Genomic DNA, 21733 nt, shown 5'->3' on the forward strand with positions numbered 1-21733 from the left:
CCAAGCACGCTCTTCCACAGGTGGAAATGGACATTGTGGAGAAACTGGTTAAAATGATTCCGTGCGAGCACGAAGATCTGCTGAACATTACCCTCCGACTTCTCCTCAACCTTTCCTTCGACACGGGGCTGAGGAACAAGATGGTGCAAGTCGGACTGCTCCCCAAACTCACTGCACTCCTAGGTATGCTCCCCAAGTCACTGCACCCCCTCGGGATGCTTCCCAAGTCACTGCACTCCCTAGGGATGCTGCCCAAGTCACTGCACCCCCATGGGATGCTGCCCAAGTCACTGCACCAATAGGGTTGCTCTTTAGTCACCAGTGGAATTTCTAACAACATTGGAAAACTGAGCTGTGGCAAGTCTGATGAACAGGGGCTGGAGCCTTGCACAGTGGGGAGGCATTGGCCTTGCATGCAGCTGACCCGGGTTCGATCCCCGGCATCCCATAGGGTCCTCCCGCCAGGAGTGAGAGCATCGCTGGGTGGGACCCCAAAAGCCAAAAAGAAAGTCTGCTGAATATTCCGTATATGTCCCCTGATTGGGAGCTGCCTGATGACACAAAACAGAATAGGGAGAAAGTAGCTTACATTAGGATTTTCACGGATTTTTTTTCTGGTGAATTTATTTATTTTAATTTTAATAGTTTTTAAAGATTTTATTATTGAATCACTGTGAGATAGATCTTTACAAAGCTGTTCATAATTTGGTTTGGAATAGGAAATTTTAACTCTTTCTATACCCATCTGCAACCAAAGTGAAGGTATAACAGTGCTCCCAGGAAAACAGAACTTCTGCGTCTGTCAGCGTTTTATTAAGATGCAGGGGTTGAGGCCAGAGCATCTCTTCGGTCTTGACTTTGGTTTTGGACTAAACCTCAAAGTGCAGGTAGCTCTAAACTCCCGTTCCAAGCCTTCAGGAGACGCTTTGAGCAATATCATTCCAGTTACCTCCAGAGAGACCCCAAAGTAAAAGATGAAACTAAATGAAATTTGGGGCCGGAGAGCTAGGACAGCGGGTAGGATACTTGCCTTGCACGCTGCTGATCCGGGTTCAATCCCTGGTACCCCATATATTCTCTGTGAGCAATGCCAGGTGGGACCCCTGAGCAGAGAGCTATGAGCACCGCCAGGGGTGCCCCAAAAGCAAACAAAAGAAAGTGCAGACGTTTGACTTGTTGTTTCCTGCGGGAGTAATAGCACAGGGCATTTGCCTTTCACGTGGCCGACCCGTGTTCAATTCTTCCGCCCCTCTCGGAGAGCCCGGCAAGCTACCGAGAGTATCCTGCCCGCACGGCAGAGCCTGGCAAGCTCCCCGTGGCGTATTGGATGTGCCAAAAAGAGTAACAAATAAGTCTCACAATCGAGAGACGTTACTGGTGCCCACTCGAACAAATCGGATGAGCAACGGGATGACAGTGATACAGTGATACTTTTCAAATAAGCTCCCAATTTTAAGCCACCAATTCATTATGGCCTTTTGGAGCTTTGCTCCTTTGTAAACTTGGCAATGTTCCTTCGAATGCATCACTTCCCAGGAGCTACCTATTACATGTGATTATTAATAAGCGGCCCTGTGACCTTGGTGGCTTAAAATAGAGCAGAAGTTCGTTTCTTGTTCACAGGGCATGTCCGTTATGGGCAAGCTGAAAATGCTATGTACTTGCACTTGTTAAGACCCAGATTCATGGAACCTCAAGGTGAACTCTGCACCAGGAAAGGGAAAACAGAGAAAACGAGGAATTATACGCTTTCAAAAAATTATTATTGGGGCCGGAGTGATAGCACAGTGGGTAGGGCCTTTGCCTTGCACGCGGCCGACCCGGGTTCGATCCCCGGTATCCCATATGGTCCCCCAAGCACCGCCAGGAGTAATTCCTGAGTGCAGAACCAGGAGTAACCCCTGAGCATTGCTGGGTGTGACCCAAAAAGCAAAAAAAAAAAAATTAAAATAATAATAATAATTATTAATAATAATAAAACATTATTGATAGTATCAATTATTATCAACAATAAAATTAATTATTGTAGCAGTTATTTATTGATTATTAATAGTGATTATTATTTATTAATCAATAGTTATTAGTTATTAGCATTAATTAATGATAAGGTTGATGTTATTAATAATGATTTTTTAAAAAGCGTGTAATTCCTCATTTTCTCTTTTAATTGAATCACCGTGAGAACAGTTACAAAGCTTTGCAGTTTAAGTCTCGGCCATATAATGATCAAACACCCATCCCTTCACCCGTGCACATGTTCCACCACCAAAAACCCCCCATCCCGCCCTCCCCCCGCCAGTGTGGCAGATGATTTCCACTTTACTCTCTCTCCACTCTGATCACATTCAATATTTCGACAAAAAAAAAAAAAACCACCATTAGTATTTGGAATTTTCCCCAACAATGAGACCTGCCGAAAAGGCATCATTAGATCATCTGTAGTATATTGCTGGTTATGAAGAGCGTATGATGCGGCCGCGTGATTTGGGAGTTCTGATAATTTAGTAATAAGTCTGGAGGGGTGAGGGGCCGGTTCCACCCCCCCACCCCACGAGGCCCCAGTCTCGTCACTGCAGTCTCAGACCTGGCTGTCCAGTACACTCTGGAACAGTGGTGACCACCGTGCTGCCGGAGGGAAAGGACAGAAGGGACAGACACCCTCCCCCCGCCCCCGGGGTGGCACGGCGCCGTAGTTTAATGCTCAGTCCAGATGCATTTCTGCCCGAAGCCGCTGGGTTCTGAGATTGGTTTGTGTGCCTCTGGGATCATGGCCGTTCAGGAGCCAGAGGAACCGTTTGTGGGTGTTGACTTGGACCCTTGTCGGGGCGGGGCACACGCTTTTCTTAAAGGGTCTCCGTCCTCAAGGGACAGATGCTCTCTGCGCTTCTCTTCCCGCTGGCCAAAGTCGCAGGGCATTGCACATGTGAGTGGGGAGAAGGGGGAGAATGAGAACTCGGGTGAGCACTGCCTTTGAGTCCTAAACGAGAGACTCCCCCCCCCCCCCCATTTCTGAGCATCAGCTGGTTCCGGGATTCCCAGCCGCTCCTAAAGATTTTGCCCCGAGACTTTCTAGCCAGTCCTAGAGCATATGATCGTCCTAGCAGCCCCGAGTGGCTCAGAGCGTGTGATGGGATGCTGGAATTCTGGGGTGGGCCCCCTGCGACTTTTCACACTGCTTAATCAGTAGGCTGCTTTGTGGTATTACACCGATTCTGTGACCCGTACGAGTTTCCTTATATCCTGTATGTAGGTACTGACTGAGTTCACAAAATAAAGTATGGGTGGGTGCTGTGACTATGTGTGATCGGTGGCCCAGGCTGCCTCCCCTCCTCCCCGGTCCTTCCTGGCAGAGAGGCAGAGAGGCAGAGAGACAGAGAGACAGAGAGACAGAGAGACCGCAGCCTGATGGTGAAAATGGCCCATCTAATGCAGAGCGGCTAGCATCCTTATAGAACATCTGAGGGGCATTGAGGCATAGCACTTAGGTGTGATTGATCATTTGCATCTAGAAATTTACATAGATCATTTACATAGGGAGTCATTAGCATAGAAAATTCTCTTGGGGACATTAAGGCAAGGGACATCTTCATTGCTTTTAATTTTTCCTGTAGCTGTATATGTTCTCAATACCTGCAGTCATTTGGATAAACACAGTAAGAGACAGAGAGCCCAACACTTAGTTCTCTGGGCTGAAAAAGAGTGAGTGAGGCTTTTACCATAAATCCTAGACTAAGTCCTCAGGCCAGTTCAGCTTGTCCTTCCCCATGGGGGTCCTGGCTCTTAAGTCATAACGGTGTGCATCAAAACCAAGCATTTATGCTTTCTAGACTGTCCCATTTCGATGCTTTGCTATTCGACCCAGGTCCATCCCAGTCCCACGGCGGGACCTCCCTTGTGGGGTGTTAGGAACTACGGCAACTGAAGCCTGGGTCCAGTAATTGTGACAGATACCCAGGAGTAGCTATATTTCAGAGTCAATCAATTCCCAAATATCAGGAGCATAGCTTCAAGGTTTTTTCTGTGTTTAACCAAAGACATTGCTCTATAGTAAAACATAAAGTCTTTGGGGAAGTAGAAAAGCAGATATCAATACACAGCACTTCAAATACAAAGCAGTTACAAACACAAAGTTCAGAATTACCAGAAGGTTTTGGCTTATACGTAATCAAGACTGACTTAGGGAACTGTAAACTCGAACTAAATTAGGGATGCTAGCAAGAGCATGGTAAGCTTTTCTGGGAAGAGAAAAAGGGGCCATTCACTGATGACGCCTAAAACGCTTTGGGTTATTGAGTAGGGAAGCATTAAAATGAAGTAGTGCAACAAATGCTGAGAAATTTACACATACATGAAATCATTGTGAAAACATAGAATATGAACTACAGATGGATTCTGAAGATGGATCTATTGAAACCAAGCTCTTCAGTCCGGTACCATTTGGGGTATTTCGTCTTCTCTGTATGATTGTGGTGTTTTATTTTCACCTGTGGGGCCACAGCCCCTGGCATGTAGGAATCCAGAGCTCGGGACCCTGCGATGTCTGGGCCATAGGTGTGTGGAGATCACCAGGGCCTTACCTGGTGGTACCTGTATGAAGGTCTTAAAAAAAAAAAATCCCATCTTTCTTTCCTGAAATGTTTTCTCAAATTTACAAGTAAGGGGCTGGAGCGGTAGTACAGCGGGCATTTGCCTTGCACGCTGCCAACCTGGGTTCAATCCCCCAGCATCCCATAGGGTCCCCCGAGCACTGCCAGGAGTAATTCCTGAGTGCAGAGCCAGGAGGAACCCCTGAGCATCGCTGGGTGTGACCCCAAAAGAAAAAACAATTTACAAGTAAGGTCATCAGCCGTAATTTAGAATCTGTGTTCTGTTCTGGGCTGGAGTGATAGCACAGCGAGTAGGGCGTTTGCCTTGCACGTGGCTGACCCGGGTTCGATTCCTCCGCCCCTCTTGGAGAGCCCGGCAAGCTACCGAAAGGATCCCGCCCGCACGGCAGAGCCTGGCAAGCTCCCCGTGGCGTATTCGAGATGCCAAACACAGTCACAATAAGTCTCACCATGGAGACGTGACTGGCGCCCGCTCGAGCCAATTGATGAGCAATGGGACAGTGACAGTTCTGTTCTGAGGAGCGTTTAGGGCAGAGGGTCAGCGTTTCTGGGGTCCGGTGCCCTCTGAACTTGGGTCACGAGTGCCATTCCGAAGGTCGTGTCTCAGATGACCTACAGATACAATTCTGCTGTCCCCAAGCCTCTCCCCACACAGACTGGCGCCAGGCGCGGTGCGGTTCTCATTTTTGCTCGCAGGTTTCTATTTTCCCCCTCCCTCCCTGGCCTGTCACCTCTCATTTCTCCTGCTCCCGCTGCCTCGCTTTCCCTCCCCGCCAAAGATCGAGTCCTCGGACACTGACAGCGTGACTTACTCAGAGCGTGTATGTTGGGGGGAAAATGAATTCCAAATGATGACCCGAGGGGCTCTCTGCCCGAGACCTCCTCCCGCTCTGCTACCCGGCTGCTGGGACATCTTTTGAGACACAAGAAGCCTTTTCTGCCTCGTCCTGCCCTTGGCTTTGTTCAGAGAAACCGCATCTCGCCTCTAAGGGAGTCCCCCGATTCCCAGGGTACCAGCCACACTTGCCCTGCAAGTGAGACCGCTAACTCCTGATGCAGTGAATTCCGCAGCCAAGACGCAGAAGGCCTGATGCAGAGCTGTAGCTGCCTCCGCACGTGTTCCTGGGAGGCTCAGGGGGGCTCCCAGTCAGTGCTCCTCGAGTTCTCCAGCCTGCCCAACGATTCTCAGCCCTCCGGGACCTGAGAATGTGGTGTCGCTGGACAAAAGCGATTTTCTCTTTGCGGGGAGTGGGGTACTCAGGGCTTACTCCCAGCTCTGAGCTCAGGGTCACTCCTGGCAGTGCTCAGGGGGGCCAGATGGAGTGGCGGGGACCCAGTAGGCGGGGACCCAGTAGGTCACTCGCAGGGCCAGTGCCCTACTGCTGTGCTGTCCTTCTGGTCCTGTCTCGGGGGATGCTCTTTGAACTGAAAGTGATACCGATTTTAAGTAGGTTTTCATTATTATTATTATTATTATTATTATTATTATTATCATCATCATCATCATCATCATCATCATCATCATCATCTGCTTTTGGGGTCACACCCGGCGATGCTCAGGGCTGACTCCTGGCTCTGCACTCCGGAATCACTCCTGGCCGTGCCTGGGGGACCCTATGGGATGCTGGGAATCGAACCCAGGTCAGTCACATGCAAGGCAAACGCCCTCCCCGCTGTGCCATGGCTCCAGCCCCTCATCATCATCATCATCATTATTATTATTATTATTATTATTATAGAACCTGCAACTAAAAAATCTTCCCAGACTAAATAATCAAGTGCTTTTAACAAGAGTGCAGTGAATCATGAGACTTGTGATTTAGTCCAGGCATAAATCATGTCATAGCTCTTCTCTGAGTGAACCAATGAAGCCGGAAATCATTTCACTGTCATTTTCTCATGTCAAACGTTTGTTAAGGATTATCGAATTTAGCTTTAGCTTTTTCCTTGGACACTTGGAATTCCTAAGGAGACTGAAGGGAAATCCTAGAAATCCTTATTTAACTTTTTCTTTTCCTCCGCTTCCCTGAATCCGGTTTGTCTGACTGGTTTTGATCTTTTCCTAAGAGTAAACAGCTCGTATCTCTCAACCTGTGTCAAAAGTTTTATTTCCTTCATTGGAAAACCTTTCATATAAAATTATCCCTTGAGTATTGTTTTTCCTCCCAAATGCCACCCAACGTAGCTTCTTTCTTTTTTTTTTTTTTTTTAATATTCTTTTCTTGAGTTCGATTTCAGGGATCCTAAATGTAGCTGCCTGGTTCATCATCTTTGATACACATTTTCCGTTCCACTTGGACATGAGATTGACAGTTTCTCCTGCTCCGTGGCTGTCCTGCCATCTGGGAGAGCTATCAGAAGCCATCAGCACACATATGATGGATGCAAATACCCTCGAAAGCTTGTCTTAGACGCTTGCGTTTCTTCAGGATGCTTTAGTTTTATTTTCCGTTCTCCCCTTCTTCCCTCCGACCCCAGGACAGTGACTTAACCTCTCTCAAGCGTCTGCAGTGCCTTTAGCTCATCCAGGAACCGTGTTTAAAAAATATATATATTCCCCGGCCCCAGGTCCTTACGCCACTTGACCTCCGTGTGTCCCACGAGTGCTGGCTTAGGTCAGAGTGTCCCGGGGCAGCGGGGAGGGGGGGAAGGGCAAGGAAATTCCTTGTCATGCTATCTTCCTCCGTTCCCCAGGGGACGCGGCGATAGTTTCCAAAGTAACTGGAAAACCAGATCCTCGGAGCCTTTTGTCTGCGGCGGTTGGAAAATTCGTGCTTGGCCCCTCCCGTTGGCTCTGACCTGGCCGTTCGTTCGGGGGAAAAGAAGCGTTGTCTGGTTCGAGGGAGGGGGTAGGTGTTAGCCCAGAGGCAGACGCCCCGTCTGTTCTTGGGTTCCTGGGGAGGGCCCTGGTCTCTCCCCATGACGTTGGTCCCCGTTTATCAGCTGACACTTCAGGGCAGGACACTGCATTGTACACCTTCTCCCCTCCCTTGGGCCAATGGGATGCCGGAAGCCAGAGCAGACTTCAGAACCGGGCTCGGCCCTGCCAAGCTCCTGGCACCAAAGTTGTGAGTCGGCCTCTCTCTGGAACTGGACCTCCTTGAAGCCCCAAGGCAGAGAGCAGCCTGCAAAGGCACCCCTAAGGGCTGGAGCAATAGCACAGCGGGGAGGGCGTTTGCTTCGCACGCGGCCGACCCGGGTTCGAATCCCAGCATCCCATAGGGTCCCCTGAGCACCGCCAGGAGTAACTCCTGAGTGCAGAGCCAGGAGTCAGCCCTGAGCATCGCCGGGTGTGACCCAAAAAGCAAAAAAAAAAAAGGCGCCCCGAACTGCTTGTGTCCCCGACTAACGCGGGTGATGGTTCTGTAGCCTGCCCTGGGTGCTCCCACCCGCTCTGGGACGTTCTGTGATCCAAATAGGCCCCACACATGTTCTCCCCGGGGCCGGCCTTTAATTCCCCTCAAGCACTGCCCCTGACGTCCGTGGCTGACCTCACCTGGGTCTGGGTCTGGTGGCTGGCTCGTCAGCAATACTGTCCCCACGGAGCCGAATTCATTCCCAGCCCTGATTTCAATTCAAACGACTGCGGCTTTGGCTGGGTCACTTGGAGGCGGGTCAGAGGGGTTATTCGTTGGCCCGACTTCATTATGATCTTATCTCTAGGAACAGGAAGCCCCCCCCACACACCCAGAGGGGCCATGGTGGGGAAGAGCTGGTTGATGGGACCAAATGCTCAGTTTGTCACAAACCTGTCATCTTGCTTGTGGCTCCCCAGGCCCGTGGTAACCTCAAAGATCACAGACATAAGAATGATGGACAATGGGCCGGAGTGATAGCACACGCCAGCAGGTAGGGCGTTTGCCTTGCACGCAGCCGACCTGGGTTCAATTCCCAGCATTCCATAGGGTCCCCCAAGCTCTGCCAGGAGTGATTCCTGAGTGCAGAGCCAGGAGGAACCCCTGTGCATCGCCGGGTGTGAGCCTAAAAAGCAAAAAAAAAAAAAAAAAAAAAGGTGTGAGTAGAAAACTCAGTTTTTCAGTATTCCACGTGAGCGTGGGGGCTAGAGAGCCCCGGCACCGTCCACGCGTGGCTGTCAAGTACATACGATGTCATATGATGTACTGGACGCTCATCAGAGCGCGTGTTTGGGTCTCTGTGCAGTTTCACGGGAAGTTCGCCAGGAGAGACGTTTGCCCTTACATCCACAGGCGCAGCGGCGTGGCCATCACCCAAATTATCTAGACCCACGTGTCATCCGGGCAGGTTCTTAGACCACCCCCCCCCCCGCCCCAGGGTGCTTAGTCTGGGCCCATCTGCATAGCGGGCCTGTGCTGAAAGGAAATTTTGGATTGGTTGTGGCAGGAAAGTTAAGAGTTCCTCCCCTCAGCGCCACGTGGCCCAGCCTGCCTCACGGGTCCACACGAATCACCGCCCAGGAGAGCTAGATCATAGTTGTGGGAGACACATTCTCTTCCCCGGGAAGGGAAACTCTGTTTTGTTTTGTTTTTTTTTGCTTTTTGGGTCCCACCCGGCGATGCACAGGGGTTACTCCTGGCTCTTCACTCAGGAATTACTCCTGGCGGTGCTCAGGGGACCCTATGGGATGCTGGGAATCGAACCGGGGTCGGCCACGTGCAAGGCAAACACCCTACCCACTGTGCTATCGCTCCAGCCACGGGAAACTCTCTTTTGAGGTATTCCACATGGATATAAATGTTCCTCCCTTCTGTGATCAGCTCCCTCAACACCCCCCCACCCACCCCGCTACCTACCCCTGCTTCAATGGTCTTGAGGGGAACATGTGACACCTGATTTTTTTTTCTTTTTGGGTCACACCTGGTGATGTTCAGGGGTTACTCCTGGCACACCTGATTTTTTTTTTGCTTTTTGGGTCATATCCAGTGATGCACAGGGGTTACTCCTGGCTCATGCACTCAGGAATCACTCCCGGCGGTGCTCGGGGGACCCTATGGGATGCTGGGAATCGAACCCGGGTCGGCCACGTGCAAGGCAAAACACCCTCCCCGCTGTGCTATTGCTCCAGCCCCGGCACCTGATTCATCTTGATGGGGATTATATTAAGTAATCTGGGTTTCAGGATATTTTTCAAGGCCGCAGAAAGATTTTATCAGTGTGTTGGGAGGCAGACCGGGTCAAGAGTCAAGTGATAAATGTTTGATTTCTTCCGGCTGAGACAAGTTTGATTTCCCTCGTTGGGGGCGATTTGCAGAGCAAATATTGTTGGACCCGAAACTTTGATGCATGAAAAAATTAAGGGCTGTTTCTTTTGACCACTTCTGCCATCTGCCCTTCAAAGAGAGCTGCAAGCTTGAGGTTCCAAATACCTCTGCAATTTCCCCCATAATATTCAGTCTACTTTTTTCATTGCACTTGAATGCAACCTGAACGTTCATCTCTCAAAAGCGTGCTAAAGTGAAGAAATAAAGTCTGTCTTTCTTGGAGAAAGAGGGCAGCATATTTTTGCTCTCTTTACCTGTTCTGAGTTATTTATGGAAAAGCGCTTTGGAAACAGCTGGAGCGATATGGTTTCCAATTAGGAGGTATTTCCACTTTTTAAAACTCCTTCGCCTTTCCATGATGAATGTTTTTGGGTTATGGGTGTTTCCCCCTTCCCCCCCTGTTTAAAGAACTGGAAGTATATTTCTTAAATATATATATATATATATATATATATATATATATACACACACATATATATACTATTTTTCTTTAAAAAACAACACTTCATTTGGCCTGTTTATTACAAAACTGTTATGGAATTTAACCCATCTGTGACAGAACTCAGCTCCTGGTAGACAATCGCTCCATTTCTCAATTTTTAACAGGCTTCATTTATCCTATAAATAAACCTACATTTTATTACCTGATCCAGTGAGCGAACCGTGGGGGTCAGATGTGGAAACTCTTTTAACGGGAAGCGTATGACTGAGGTAAAGTCGTATCAAGATTGCCCGGAGTCATTAACGGTAGTAAAATTTATGCTCCCTCCCTGTTTTCCCAATTAAATCAAGAAGCCCTTTTTTCCTCAGACGCTTCTATCACCAGCTGGTTCTAATACTCGCTGTGTGAATAGGGCCCGGGGTGTCTCCGTTTCTCCTCAGTGAGGCTCAGGCCTGACGTGATTTGAGGTGATGGCGTGGACCCTTCAGTCTGGAAGGCGGTAATTGCAAGGGTCTTTCTCTTGGTGTTTATCACTGCCACAAGTATGCATGCTTCATAGGTCTTATAAAGGAGTTGTTGCAGTATGCTCTGGATGTAATAAAAGAGCACGGCAAACAAGGTAATAAAAATCATTGAAAACATGCTGAAGATATTAGAAAACCAGCTACATAGCAAAATGTCCAGATAGCACGTGTTAAAAAAAAAAAAGGTAGGGACATGCACCCAGTGTTTTGCATTGCAGAGTGATTAGTGGCCTCTTCTTCCAGTGACTGTCATCTGGGATTGTTATTTGTGAATGGTGGATCTCTCCTCTCAACCTCTTCTGGGCAAATGGACGTCAAATCACTTACCCAGGAACTGTCGTCTCACTAAATGACTTTTATGCTTGTTTTCTTACTGATCATTATGGCCGACGAGTTCTGACTTTTTCTCCCCCTTCCATTCATGGTTTAAAACATTTTGGCTTTCAGGGGGCTTAGCCATAGCACAGCGGGGAGGGCATTTGCCTGGCACGCGGCCGACCTCGGTTCGATCCCCGGCATCCCATAGGGTCCTCTGAGCGCCGCCAGGAGTGATTCCTGAGCGCAGGAAGGAAGGAAGGAAGGAAGGAAGGAAGGAAGGAAGGAAGGAAGGAAGGAAGGAAGGAAGGGAGGGAGGGAGGGAGGGAGGGAGGGAGGGAGGGGAGGAAGAGAGGGAGGGAAGGAGGGAGAGAGGGAGGGAAGGAGGGAGAGAGAAAAGGAAGGAAGGAAGAAAGGAAGGAAGGAAAGAAGGAAGGAAGGAAGGAAAGGAGAGGAGGAAGAGAGGGAGGGAAGGAGGGAGAGAGAAAAGGAAGGAAGGAAGGAAGGAGGGAGGGAGGGAGGGAGGGAAGGAAGAAAGGAGGGAGGGGAGAAAGGAAGGAAGGAAGGAAGGGAGGAAGGGAGGAAGGAAGGGAGGGAGGGAGGAAGGGAGGGAAGAAGGAAAGGAAGGAAGGGAGGAAGGGAGAAAGGAAGGGAGGGAGGGAGGAAGGGAGGGAAGAAGGAAAGGAAGGAAGGGAGGAAGGGAGGGAAGGAGGAAAGGAAGGAAGGGAGGAAGGGAGGGAAGGAAGGGAGGGAGGGAGGAAGGGAGGGAAGGAGGAAAGGAAGGAAGGAAGGAAGGGAGGGAAGGAGGAAAGGGAGGAAGGGAGGGAAGGAAGGGAGGGAGGGAAGGAAGGGAGGGAGGGAAAAGATTTGGCTTTTGGGGCCAGACAGATTGCATAGTGAGTAAGGTGCTTGCACAGGGCTGACCCAACTTCATCCCGGGATCCATACAGTGACCCCCGGGCCCCACCAGGAGTGATCCCAGTGACCCAAGGGTAAGGCCTGAGCACAACCTAGAGAGAATGGCTCCCAAGGAAACAGATTTTTCACTCGATTTGAGCAGACCAAAGAGAGAGCAAGATCATTAATAAAGACCGTAGCCAGAGCCTTCAGTGCAGCCTAGCAGGTGTCAATCTGAAATACGTGCTCGGCATCAGTTGCCCCCAAGTTATGCCGAATCGTTGTCCAGAGATGCCCAGTGCGCATCTCGTCCCGGTTCAGTGCATCTCTCGTCACCACATATGTTCAGCCATGGTTGCGTCTTTTTTTTTTTTTTAGAATTTAAGAGCTTTATTTATTTTTTGCTTCTTGGGTCACACCCGGCTATGCACAGGGGTCACTCCTGGCTCTGCACTCAGGAATTACTCCTAGCGGTGCTCAGGGGACCATATGGGATGCTGGGAATCAAACCCGGGTCGGCCACGTGCAAGGCAAACACCCTACCCGCTGTGCTATCTCTCCAGCCCCCACAGTTGCGTCTTAACAAATGCATCTGTGCTACCGTTTTCGCTTGGGAGCTTTGGTTCTAGTCAACTCAGAGTAAACCTCAGTGCTTTGTGATTTGGGGACATCTTGGCTGTTCGGTAGGGGACCCCGGTTAGTGACGCGATGCGGGCAAGGGCGGGTACAGGTGGAAACTGGCTCGCTCTGAACCCTGTCTGGCTGAATCGTGAATGAGAAACATCCCGCGTGTCTGACAAAATTACTAACTCCAAGTGTGTGTGTGTGTGTGTGTGTGTGTGTGTGTGTGTTTTCCAACTAATCGCTTCAAAGATGAAAACGCCGAAGGTATTTTCAAATCCAAAACCCATTAGTTTGTGTTCGCCGTCTAATTGGCAGAAAATCAGTGGTGAGGCAGCCCCTTTAGCAGTTCCAGCTGAACTACAGCTGTGAGTTTCTTTAAAAAAAAAAAAGTGTGTAGGGGTGGGGTGGGGGGGAGCCTCCTCGAATGTATTTTATAAGTGCCATAATTCCCACAAAATCAGTTACTGGAGCTAATGGCTAGTTTGTTAAAGCATTAACTGCCCTCAGCTGGGAATGAGCAATTTGGGGGAAAGCTGCTAAGATAATTCAGCAACACTTTCAAGATGCAGTTAATGAACGGCGAATTCCTGTGGAAGTCCTATCGAAAAACCGTGACCCCGGCACTTAAGAGCCAGCGAGTCCATCATGATTCATGTTTATGACTATCAACGCCAGAGGAATCATAATGACCAGCCGCTCTCACCCTGCCCCGCCCCCCCTCCCCCCCCCCCCCCCGGCCTCGTTACTCGGACAGCCCTGACTAATCCCCCTCTGGTGCCCGAGTCTTCAGCAAACTCCCTCTCTGCACTGCACGGCTCAAAGTTGTAGGACCTTTGGTGCTCTGCCAGCAGCCAGCTCTGAGAGGGGGGTCCCCTTCGGGAGTAATTGGTGCCTGTGGCTCTTAAAGGGGTGCTCTTGACGTGCCTGCCATCCGTAGGACATGGGGGGCTTCGGAACTGCTTAGGTGGAGTTTATGGTTCTTAGTCCTGGATTCTTAGGGGGACAGCACACCCCCACCGCCCGCCCAGTCCTCAATTAAATTAGGACATACACGATTATGGTTCCCCCCCCCCCATGGAGAATTCTTTTGTAAGCGCTCATCTCCTTTTTTTTCCCCAATGAATAAGCAGAACTAATCGCTTTCAGGCGAGAGAGTAAACTCTTCATTTTACTCAGCCCCTTTTAATCTCTCTTAATGACTGTTTATTGCCATGCGATCTGTGGGTTAGTCGTAAGTAATAATCAGAAATGTTGGCCGCCGGGAAGCTGCTGCTTTTTTCCACACACAGCTGTGTACAAAAGATAAACTTGGCTCACTCCGGCATCCACCGTGCCCTGAAATACTTTCTGATTTATTTGTTTGTTTGTTTTTGGCTTTTTGACTCCTGGCTCTGCACTCAGGAATCACTCCTGGTGGGGCTTGGGGGACCCTATGGGATGCCGGGGATCGAACCCAGGTCAGCCGTGTGCAAGGCAAATGCCTTACCCCCTGGACTATCTTTCCAGCCCCACTGTTTGTTTTTTTTTAATAACTGTCAGATGCCATAGTTATAGGATGCGTTTTCTGAAGTCATTTATAGTCACTTATGATGCAGTGATATACCTGTAACTTCCAAAGGCAAATCTTCATTCACGTCCAGCAGTCATTTAAAGGCAAAACAAGGGGCTGGACCAGTAGCACAATGGGTAGGGCGTTTGTCTTATACATGGCTTACCCAGGTTCGATTCCCAGCATCCCATAGGGTCCCCCAAGCACCACCAGGAGTGATTCCTGAGTGCAGAGCCAGGAGTCAGCCCTATGCATATTGCCTGGTGTGACCCTAAAAGCAAAAAAAATAAAGGCAAACGAAATGTGATTTGTAACAATCAAATAGGAATTAGGTCCCTCAAGGTAACATGGGGAGTAACAAGACCTCACTGCAAATGTTTACATGCTGAATAAAAAAAATAGGCAAGTGTCAGTTTACATCTTTTTTTTTGGGGGGGGGTCACACCCAGCACTGCACAGGGGTTCCTCCTGGCTCTGCACTCAGGAATCACTCCTGGCGGTGCTCAGGGGACCCTATGGGATCCTGGGAATCGAACCTGGGTTGGCCGCGTGCAAGGCAAATGCCCTCCCCGCTGTGCTATTGCGCCAGCCCCTACATCTTTTTTCATTTCCCAAAGAAATAACAGAAAAGGGAAGAAAATCAATTTTGTAGATATTTAGAAATGAGATTCCAGGGAATCTCCCTTCACCCAGAGAGCCATCTCAAAGACTTCTCGGCAGCGTGGATGAAATAGGTCTCTGCTTACAGGCCTGTGGCATTCTCTCTTACATCTGTCCTCACCAACTTCCACGTTTTCTCAAGGGGGAAAAGAAAAAAAAAACACCCTCTGGCTTAGTACTCGCTGTGTTTCATTTACCTCCGCCCCTCCACACAGGAGAGCACTTAGTATGGAAAGTGAAGGAAAAGGGTTTTCTTTTTTTTTTTTCTTTTGCTTTTTGGGTCACACCCGGCATTGCACAGGGGTTACCTCCTGGCTTTGCACTCAAGAATTACTCCTGGAGGTGCTCAGGGGACCCTATGGGATGCTGGGAATCGAACCCGGGTCGGCCGCGTGCGAGGCAAACGCCCTCCCCACTGTGCTATTGCTCCAGCCCCAGTAAAAGGGATTTCATGTGCTGTGTGAACATAGAGTGGGTAACGTGAGACTCCCACTCTTGGGATAAGGGGTCCAGAGGCTGCCCAGGGCTCAGGGAAGAAATCAGTGTCCCTCCTGGAAATCTACCTTCTTTTTTTTCCCCTTTCATTTAATTTAGTTTATTTATTTATTTTTATCTTTTGGGTCACACCCAGCGATGCTCAGGGCTGACTCCTGTCTCTGCACTCAGGAATTACCTCTGGCGGTGCTCAGGGGACCCTATGGGACGCTGGGATTCGAACCCGGGTCGGCCGCGTGCAAGGCAAACGCCCTACCCCCTGTGCTGTCACTCCAGCCCCTAATTTTATTTTCATAAAGTTGTTCACAATAATTCATTACATTTAATATTCACACGCCAGTCCCTCCACCACACACCTTCCCAACCCCCTAAGAGGAAAGCAGGTGAAGATTGCTATATTTCAGCCCGGAGCCACGAAGCCCTTGTATGAGAGATTACACAGACATGTATGTTATTTATTTATTTATTTATTTATTTATTTATTTATTTATTTATTTATTTATTTATTTTACAAACATGTATGGGCTGGAGCGATAGCACAGCGGTAGGGCGTTCGCCTTTCACGCGGCTGACCCGAGTTCTATTCCTCCGCCCCTCTCGGAGAGCCCGGCAAGCTACCGAGAGGATCCCACCCGCACAGCAGAGCCTGGCAAACTCCCCGTGGCATATTGGATATGCCAAAAACAGTAACAATAAGTCTCACAATGAGAGACGTTACTGGTGCCCGCTCTAACAAATCAATGAGCAACGGGATGACAGCGACAGTGACAAACATGTTTGTTAAACCCCAGATGAATGTTTGTGCTACTTTTGGTCCATCTGTGGGGTAGAGTAGGAGAAATTGCATGGCCACAAGTGCGGTCACGCACTCCAGGAATTCTGAAATTTAGAATATGATTGGACTTGCTTTGGGGGTCATCCCCAGTGATGCTCAAGGCTGACTCCTGGCTCTACGCTCAGGAATCACTCCTGGAGGTGCTCGGGAGGAACCTATGGGATGCCGGGGATCGAACCCGGGTGGCCCATGTGCCCAGCCAACGCCCTCCCCACTCCACCCCCCCTTGGTTCCACTTCTGGTCCAATTTAGTGACGGTGGGTTTCAGGCCCGGCATTGAAAGCTCCATGGGTGACAACACAGCTCGTCCCATCAGGAGCCGCGTCTCTCAGTCCGGCCCTGCAGTGTATCTGAGGGTTCTGGCAGGACCCGGCTCACTCATTCCACAGCCTCAGTAGGCACAGAACTTCCGGTGTCGCCAGTCACCGTGTCCGCCACTTCTGTCTGCAGGTAACGAGAACTACAAGCAAATCGCCATGTGTGTCCTCTACCACATCAGCATGGACGACCGCTTCAAGTCCATGTTCGCGTACACAGACTGCATACCCCAGGTAAGCGGCTCACACCGTTTTTTTTGGTTGTTTGTTGTTGTTGTTGTTGTTGTTTTTTCAAAACATCCAACGGCGTGTTGTGGTTGTAGCTGTTGTCTGGCGGCTCATCTTGTTTCTAGCCCTTCCCTTCCCTTCTGTGAAGAGGTGACATTGGCGGAGCTGTCGTGATGGGTGTAGACACCCACCAGCTGGAAGTCGGATCATCTTTGCTGTGGGATTTGCTGGGGGAGGGTGGGGCTCATGTGTCAGACTGTGGTGCTCCAGGGCCATCCAGTGTTATGCTGGGCATCACAGTGGTGCTCACACCGCAGTGCTCCATGGTTGTGGGGGGGTGGGTGTCATGCCACTTTCTCTACTGCTTCCATCTTCCTAGCGCTGGTACGGCCAGAAGTTGCTCTCGCAGAACTGGAAATTATAGGAGAACAGGGGGCGCATGGGAGGCCCCAGGACCCCGAGCTCATGACCATACGATCGCACTCCGGCACACTTCCTTCTTTTTTTTTTTTTTTTTTTTTTATTATTTTTTTTTTTTTTTGCTTTTTGGGTCACACCCAGCGATGCTCAGGGGTTACTCCTGGCTTTGCACTCAGGAATTACTCCTGGCGGTGCTTGGGGGACCATATGGGATGCCGGGGATCGAACCCGGGTCGGCCGCGTGCAAGGCAAACGCCCTACCCGCTGTGCTATCGTTCCGGCCCCACACTTCCTTCTTTTAAGTCAAAACTTAGTAATATTGGGAGCAAGTAGAATAGAGAGTTGTGCGTGGCTTTGTTTGTGTCACAAATCAGTGTTCTCGTGGGTCAGCCTGGATTCATCCAAGCAGAGCCCCCTGGCAACCACTTGCTTCCACAGTCCAAAATAGCCACCATACCCCCGGCCTGACTCCACCGTCTCAGAACGGACCTCACCGAGACATAATCTGCTGAACATTTGGGTACGCGGGTTTTGTGACTGAAATCTCTAGACTTTCTCCGGGTCGGGATGGGCTACCTCCCCCCACCTCCCTGTCCTTCCAGAAGCCTCAGCAGTCACATCCACACCCCAAAGCAGCCACCCAACTGAAAAGCGACTCCAGCCTTACCGTCCCGATAAAAATACCGAATGCCCTGAACAAACACAGTGACCTCCTAGCACCTGTATTGTAAACCATAATGCACAAGAAGGGAAGGAGAGAGAGAGCAGGAAGGAAAGTGTCTCCCATAGAAAGAGGCTGGGGGTGGGGAGTAGGGGGTTGGGGGATGGTGGTAGGAAATGGGGGACCTTGGTGGTGGGAAATGTGCCCTGGTGGAGGGATGGGTGCTGGATCACTGTGTGACTGAAACCCAATCATGAACAGCTTTGTAAGGGTCTCTCTCACAGATATTCAGATAAATTTTTTTTTAAAGTAATCTTGTGGGGCTAGAGTGATAGTACAGCAGGAAGGACTTTTGCCTTACACACGGCCGACCCGGGTTCGATGCCCAGTGATCCCATGTGGTCCCCCAAGCACTGCCAGGAGTGATCCTTGAGTGCATGAGCCAGGAGTCAGCCCTGAGCATCACTGGGTATGACCCACAAAGCAAAAAAAAAAAAAGTAATGTGGATGGAGTTCATACCCAATTTAATCAGCGTAATCACTGGCTGAACAAATAGCAGTACTCCTACATTTAAAAAATTAAAATCAGTATTCTCTTTTGTCATTGGGTGTTCTTCAGAAGTTCATCGTCAGGGCTTAGGAGATGGTCTACAGGGGCTAAGCCTTGCATGTGGCTCACCCTGACTCGTTCCCCTGCACCACACTTTTCCCCCAAACAGTGCTGAGTGCAGCTGCAGAGGGCCCAGACACCGAAGGGTGCAGCCCTGGAGCTGCTGAGCTCCCCAGGGGTGGTCAGGCTGAGCCTTGTGCCACGGCCCCCAGGAGCCCTTCATCAAAATCTCTGGGTGAGAACTGCACCGTTGGCTAGAAACCACCGGGATAGACCCCCAGGCCTCCTGAGAGCTGTCCTGGAGGTGTCTCCCGTTAATTTCAATAGGTGGTAGGATATTCCTTTGCGTGGAGATACCAGAGTATATGCATTTACTTTTTTTTTTTGCTTTGGGTCACACCTGGCGATGCACAGGGGTTCCTCCTGGCTCTGCACTGAGGAATTACTCCTGGCAGTTGCTCAGGGGACTATATAGGATGCTGGGAATTGAACCCAGGTCGGCCGCGTGCAAGGCAAACACCCTCCCCACTGTGCTATCGCTCCAGCCCCAATTATTTATTTATTTATTTATTTATTTATTTATTTATCTTTTGCTTTTTGGGTCACGCCTGGCAATGCACAGGGGTTATTCCTGGCTCTGCACTCAGGAATCACCCCTGGCGGTGCCTAGGGTACCATATGGGATGCCGGGAATTGAACCCGGGTCGGCTGCGTGCAAGGCAAACACCCTACCTGCTGTGCTATCGTTCCAGCCCTGCATTTACATTTTTATGGAGGTTTTTTTTTTTTCATTTATCACTTAAGACGTGAAATTGAGCATATGTAAGTCATCAGACTAATGCAGAATACATTTCAGAGTGTTTAAATGCTTGTTCACAGCTTTCATTGTTTTCATTATTTAGATTCCTAAAAACAGAATTACACAGTCAAAAGATCCAAGCCCTGCTTTGACACTCTATGGTTAGATTACTTCCTGAGAAGATGGATTTTCTTAGAATTAGATTAACTTGCACGTTTAATCTTTTTTTCAGTACTGAATATTAACATTGACTTCAAAATGAGGTTTTCATTTTAAGTTTATTTACGGTCTCATAAATAGGTGAGAATGATCTCTTTTTTTTTTCTTCTCTTTTATCCATAATGTGATAAATCATTCATTCATGTTCTTGTGTCAATAATCTTATTTTTACTGACTAAGATCCATGTGTTTAATTCTGTGTCATTTGCCCTTTCATTTTGTTGATGGTTATTTTAAATGCTTTTGCATTTTTCTCCAACGAGAAAATGCTTCATTAAAATTCTTTTATTTTTATAGCACTATTCTCAACAAAGATCTCTGCTATGAGTCAGTTGCCTAATAAATTTCGTATGTTAGGTTCATTTGTCTTGAAGGAGCTTGGTGATATTTTTACAGAGACTATGAGGGTAGATATTTTATACATAAATGATGATGACTTTGCTCTTTGGGAATTTAAGCTCATATCGTCACTGTGGGTGCATAATCTTTATTAGACTGAGCTCCACTAATTTAGATATCTGATGATTGAGACACTGGTGCGGCTGATTTTTAATATTATTCTTTATAAAATGGTTTCTAAGGCCAATACAGTTGCAAGATTATAATATGTACCCAAAACACTTTCAAAATCACCAGAAGAATATGAGTAGTGAATCATACTTAATAGACATTCCCCATGCCACCTCTCTTGTTAGCCTGATATGTAAATTATTCAGTGTATCACTGTATTACTGTCATCCCATTGCTCATCGATTTGCTCGAGCGGGCACCAGTAACATCTCCATGATGAGACTTGTTGTGACTGTGTTTGGCATATCGAATATGCCACGGGGAGCTTGCCAGGCTCTGCCGTGCGGGCGGGATCCTCTCGGTAGCTTGCCGGGCTCTCTGAGAGGGGTGGAGGAATCGAACCCGGGTCGGCCACGTGCAAGGCCAATGCCCTACCCGCTGTGCTATTGCTCCACCCCGTTCAGTGTATATCACTTGAAAATAATCCGTGGTCAACAACAGACCATACTTTCTGTTCATTCTTATTGCCCGTCCTTTAAGAAGCCTTTGAGCCTCAAAATTAAATTCACTCTTAGGGAATTTTAACAGGCTCTCCACATGCAATTCCAAAGCTCTGACCTGTTCTCAGGGATCGTTTCCTTGGGCTCTTTGTATTGGGATAAACTCGTTAAGCTGGCTCAGAGGGAAGGGCCGTTCCTCAGAGAACGTACAGCCTGTGCATTCTGGACGTAATAAGACAAGACTGTTTGCGGAGATAACGCCTGTCAGACTGTCGCCGAGTGAAGTGGAATCCAACTCTGTGTCGAGCAAGTTTTCAATAAGAGAGTTGCCGCGTCAAAGGGAGATTACAGGTGATTTACTGGCGCCTTTTTCCAGATGCGTTTCCAAGGGTGTTCCTTTGTCAATCCCACTTAGTATCAGGACGCCACTGACTACAGGATATGAATTGGAACGTGGCCAAGGAAGAAGAAACGGTTTTCTCGCCCCACACGGGCGGTTTTCATCCGGACTCGATTTTAGAGAAAGTCCCAGGATGAAGAAGCTCAACTGAAAAGAGACACGCAACTTATTTTGCTGAATTTTGAATTTTGTAGTTAACCCTCCACCTTGGTGGTGGTGGTGGGGGGGGGCAGGGGGATGTAAAATTTGAACATGAAATACAAAATCTTAAAAAATTAGAACCAAGAACCTTTTTTGAGGTAACGGAGTTATCTGGGCTCTCTTGCCAGATAGCTTGGCAACATCAGATCTCCTGCAAATGGAGTGTCACGGATTTTCTGGTGTGTATTTTATAAACACAGTATGCTAGGATCCATCCCGGAATCGAGGGCATTTTTGTTTAGGTTATTATTATTTTTTCTTTCTAAAAGTTTGACCCTAGAGCAATTATGAGGCTATGGTACCAAATTATATCCTTAGCTCCCTGGGGCATTTTTTTCATCCAAGGTCTTATTTCAAGAAACAAAGAACGGGGCTGGAGCAATAGCACAGCAGGGAGGGCGCTTGCCTTGCACACGGCCGACCCGGGTTCGATTCCCAGCATCCCATATGGTCCTCTGAGCACTGCCAGGGGTGATTCCTGAGTGCAGAACCAGGAGGAACCCCTGTGCATTTCCAGGTGTGACCCAAAAGGAAAAAAAAAAAAAAGAAAGAAACAGAACATTCTAGAATGCCTTCGTTTCTTAAGTCTTGTTCAGCTTTGTACTTGATATGATTCAGTTTGGACGAATCTAAGGAAGGGGACACTACTGTTTGCTACCCAATTCCAATTTCATTGAAAT

The 21733-nt window shown here is 48.8% G+C and overlaps 1 protein-coding gene across 1 annotated transcript in view; it reads left to right on the forward strand.

Annotated features, from left to right (window-relative positions):
- The window catches only part of KIFAP3 (kinesin associated protein 3), a 101217-nt gene that overhangs the window by 26885 nt on the left and 52599 nt on the right, over positions 1–21733 (forward strand). Inside the window, 2 exon segments of the mRNA XM_055121488.1 lie at positions 21–183; positions 16639–16739. Coding sequence (XP_054977463.1) covers positions 21–183; positions 16639–16739 — 264 coding nt within the window.

Source organism: Sorex araneus, chromosome X (genome assembly GCF_027595985.1).
Source record: "Sorex araneus isolate mSorAra2 chromosome X, mSorAra2.pri, whole genome shotgun sequence".
Taxonomy (NCBI): Eukaryota; Metazoa; Chordata; class Mammalia; order Eulipotyphla; family Soricidae; genus Sorex; species Sorex araneus.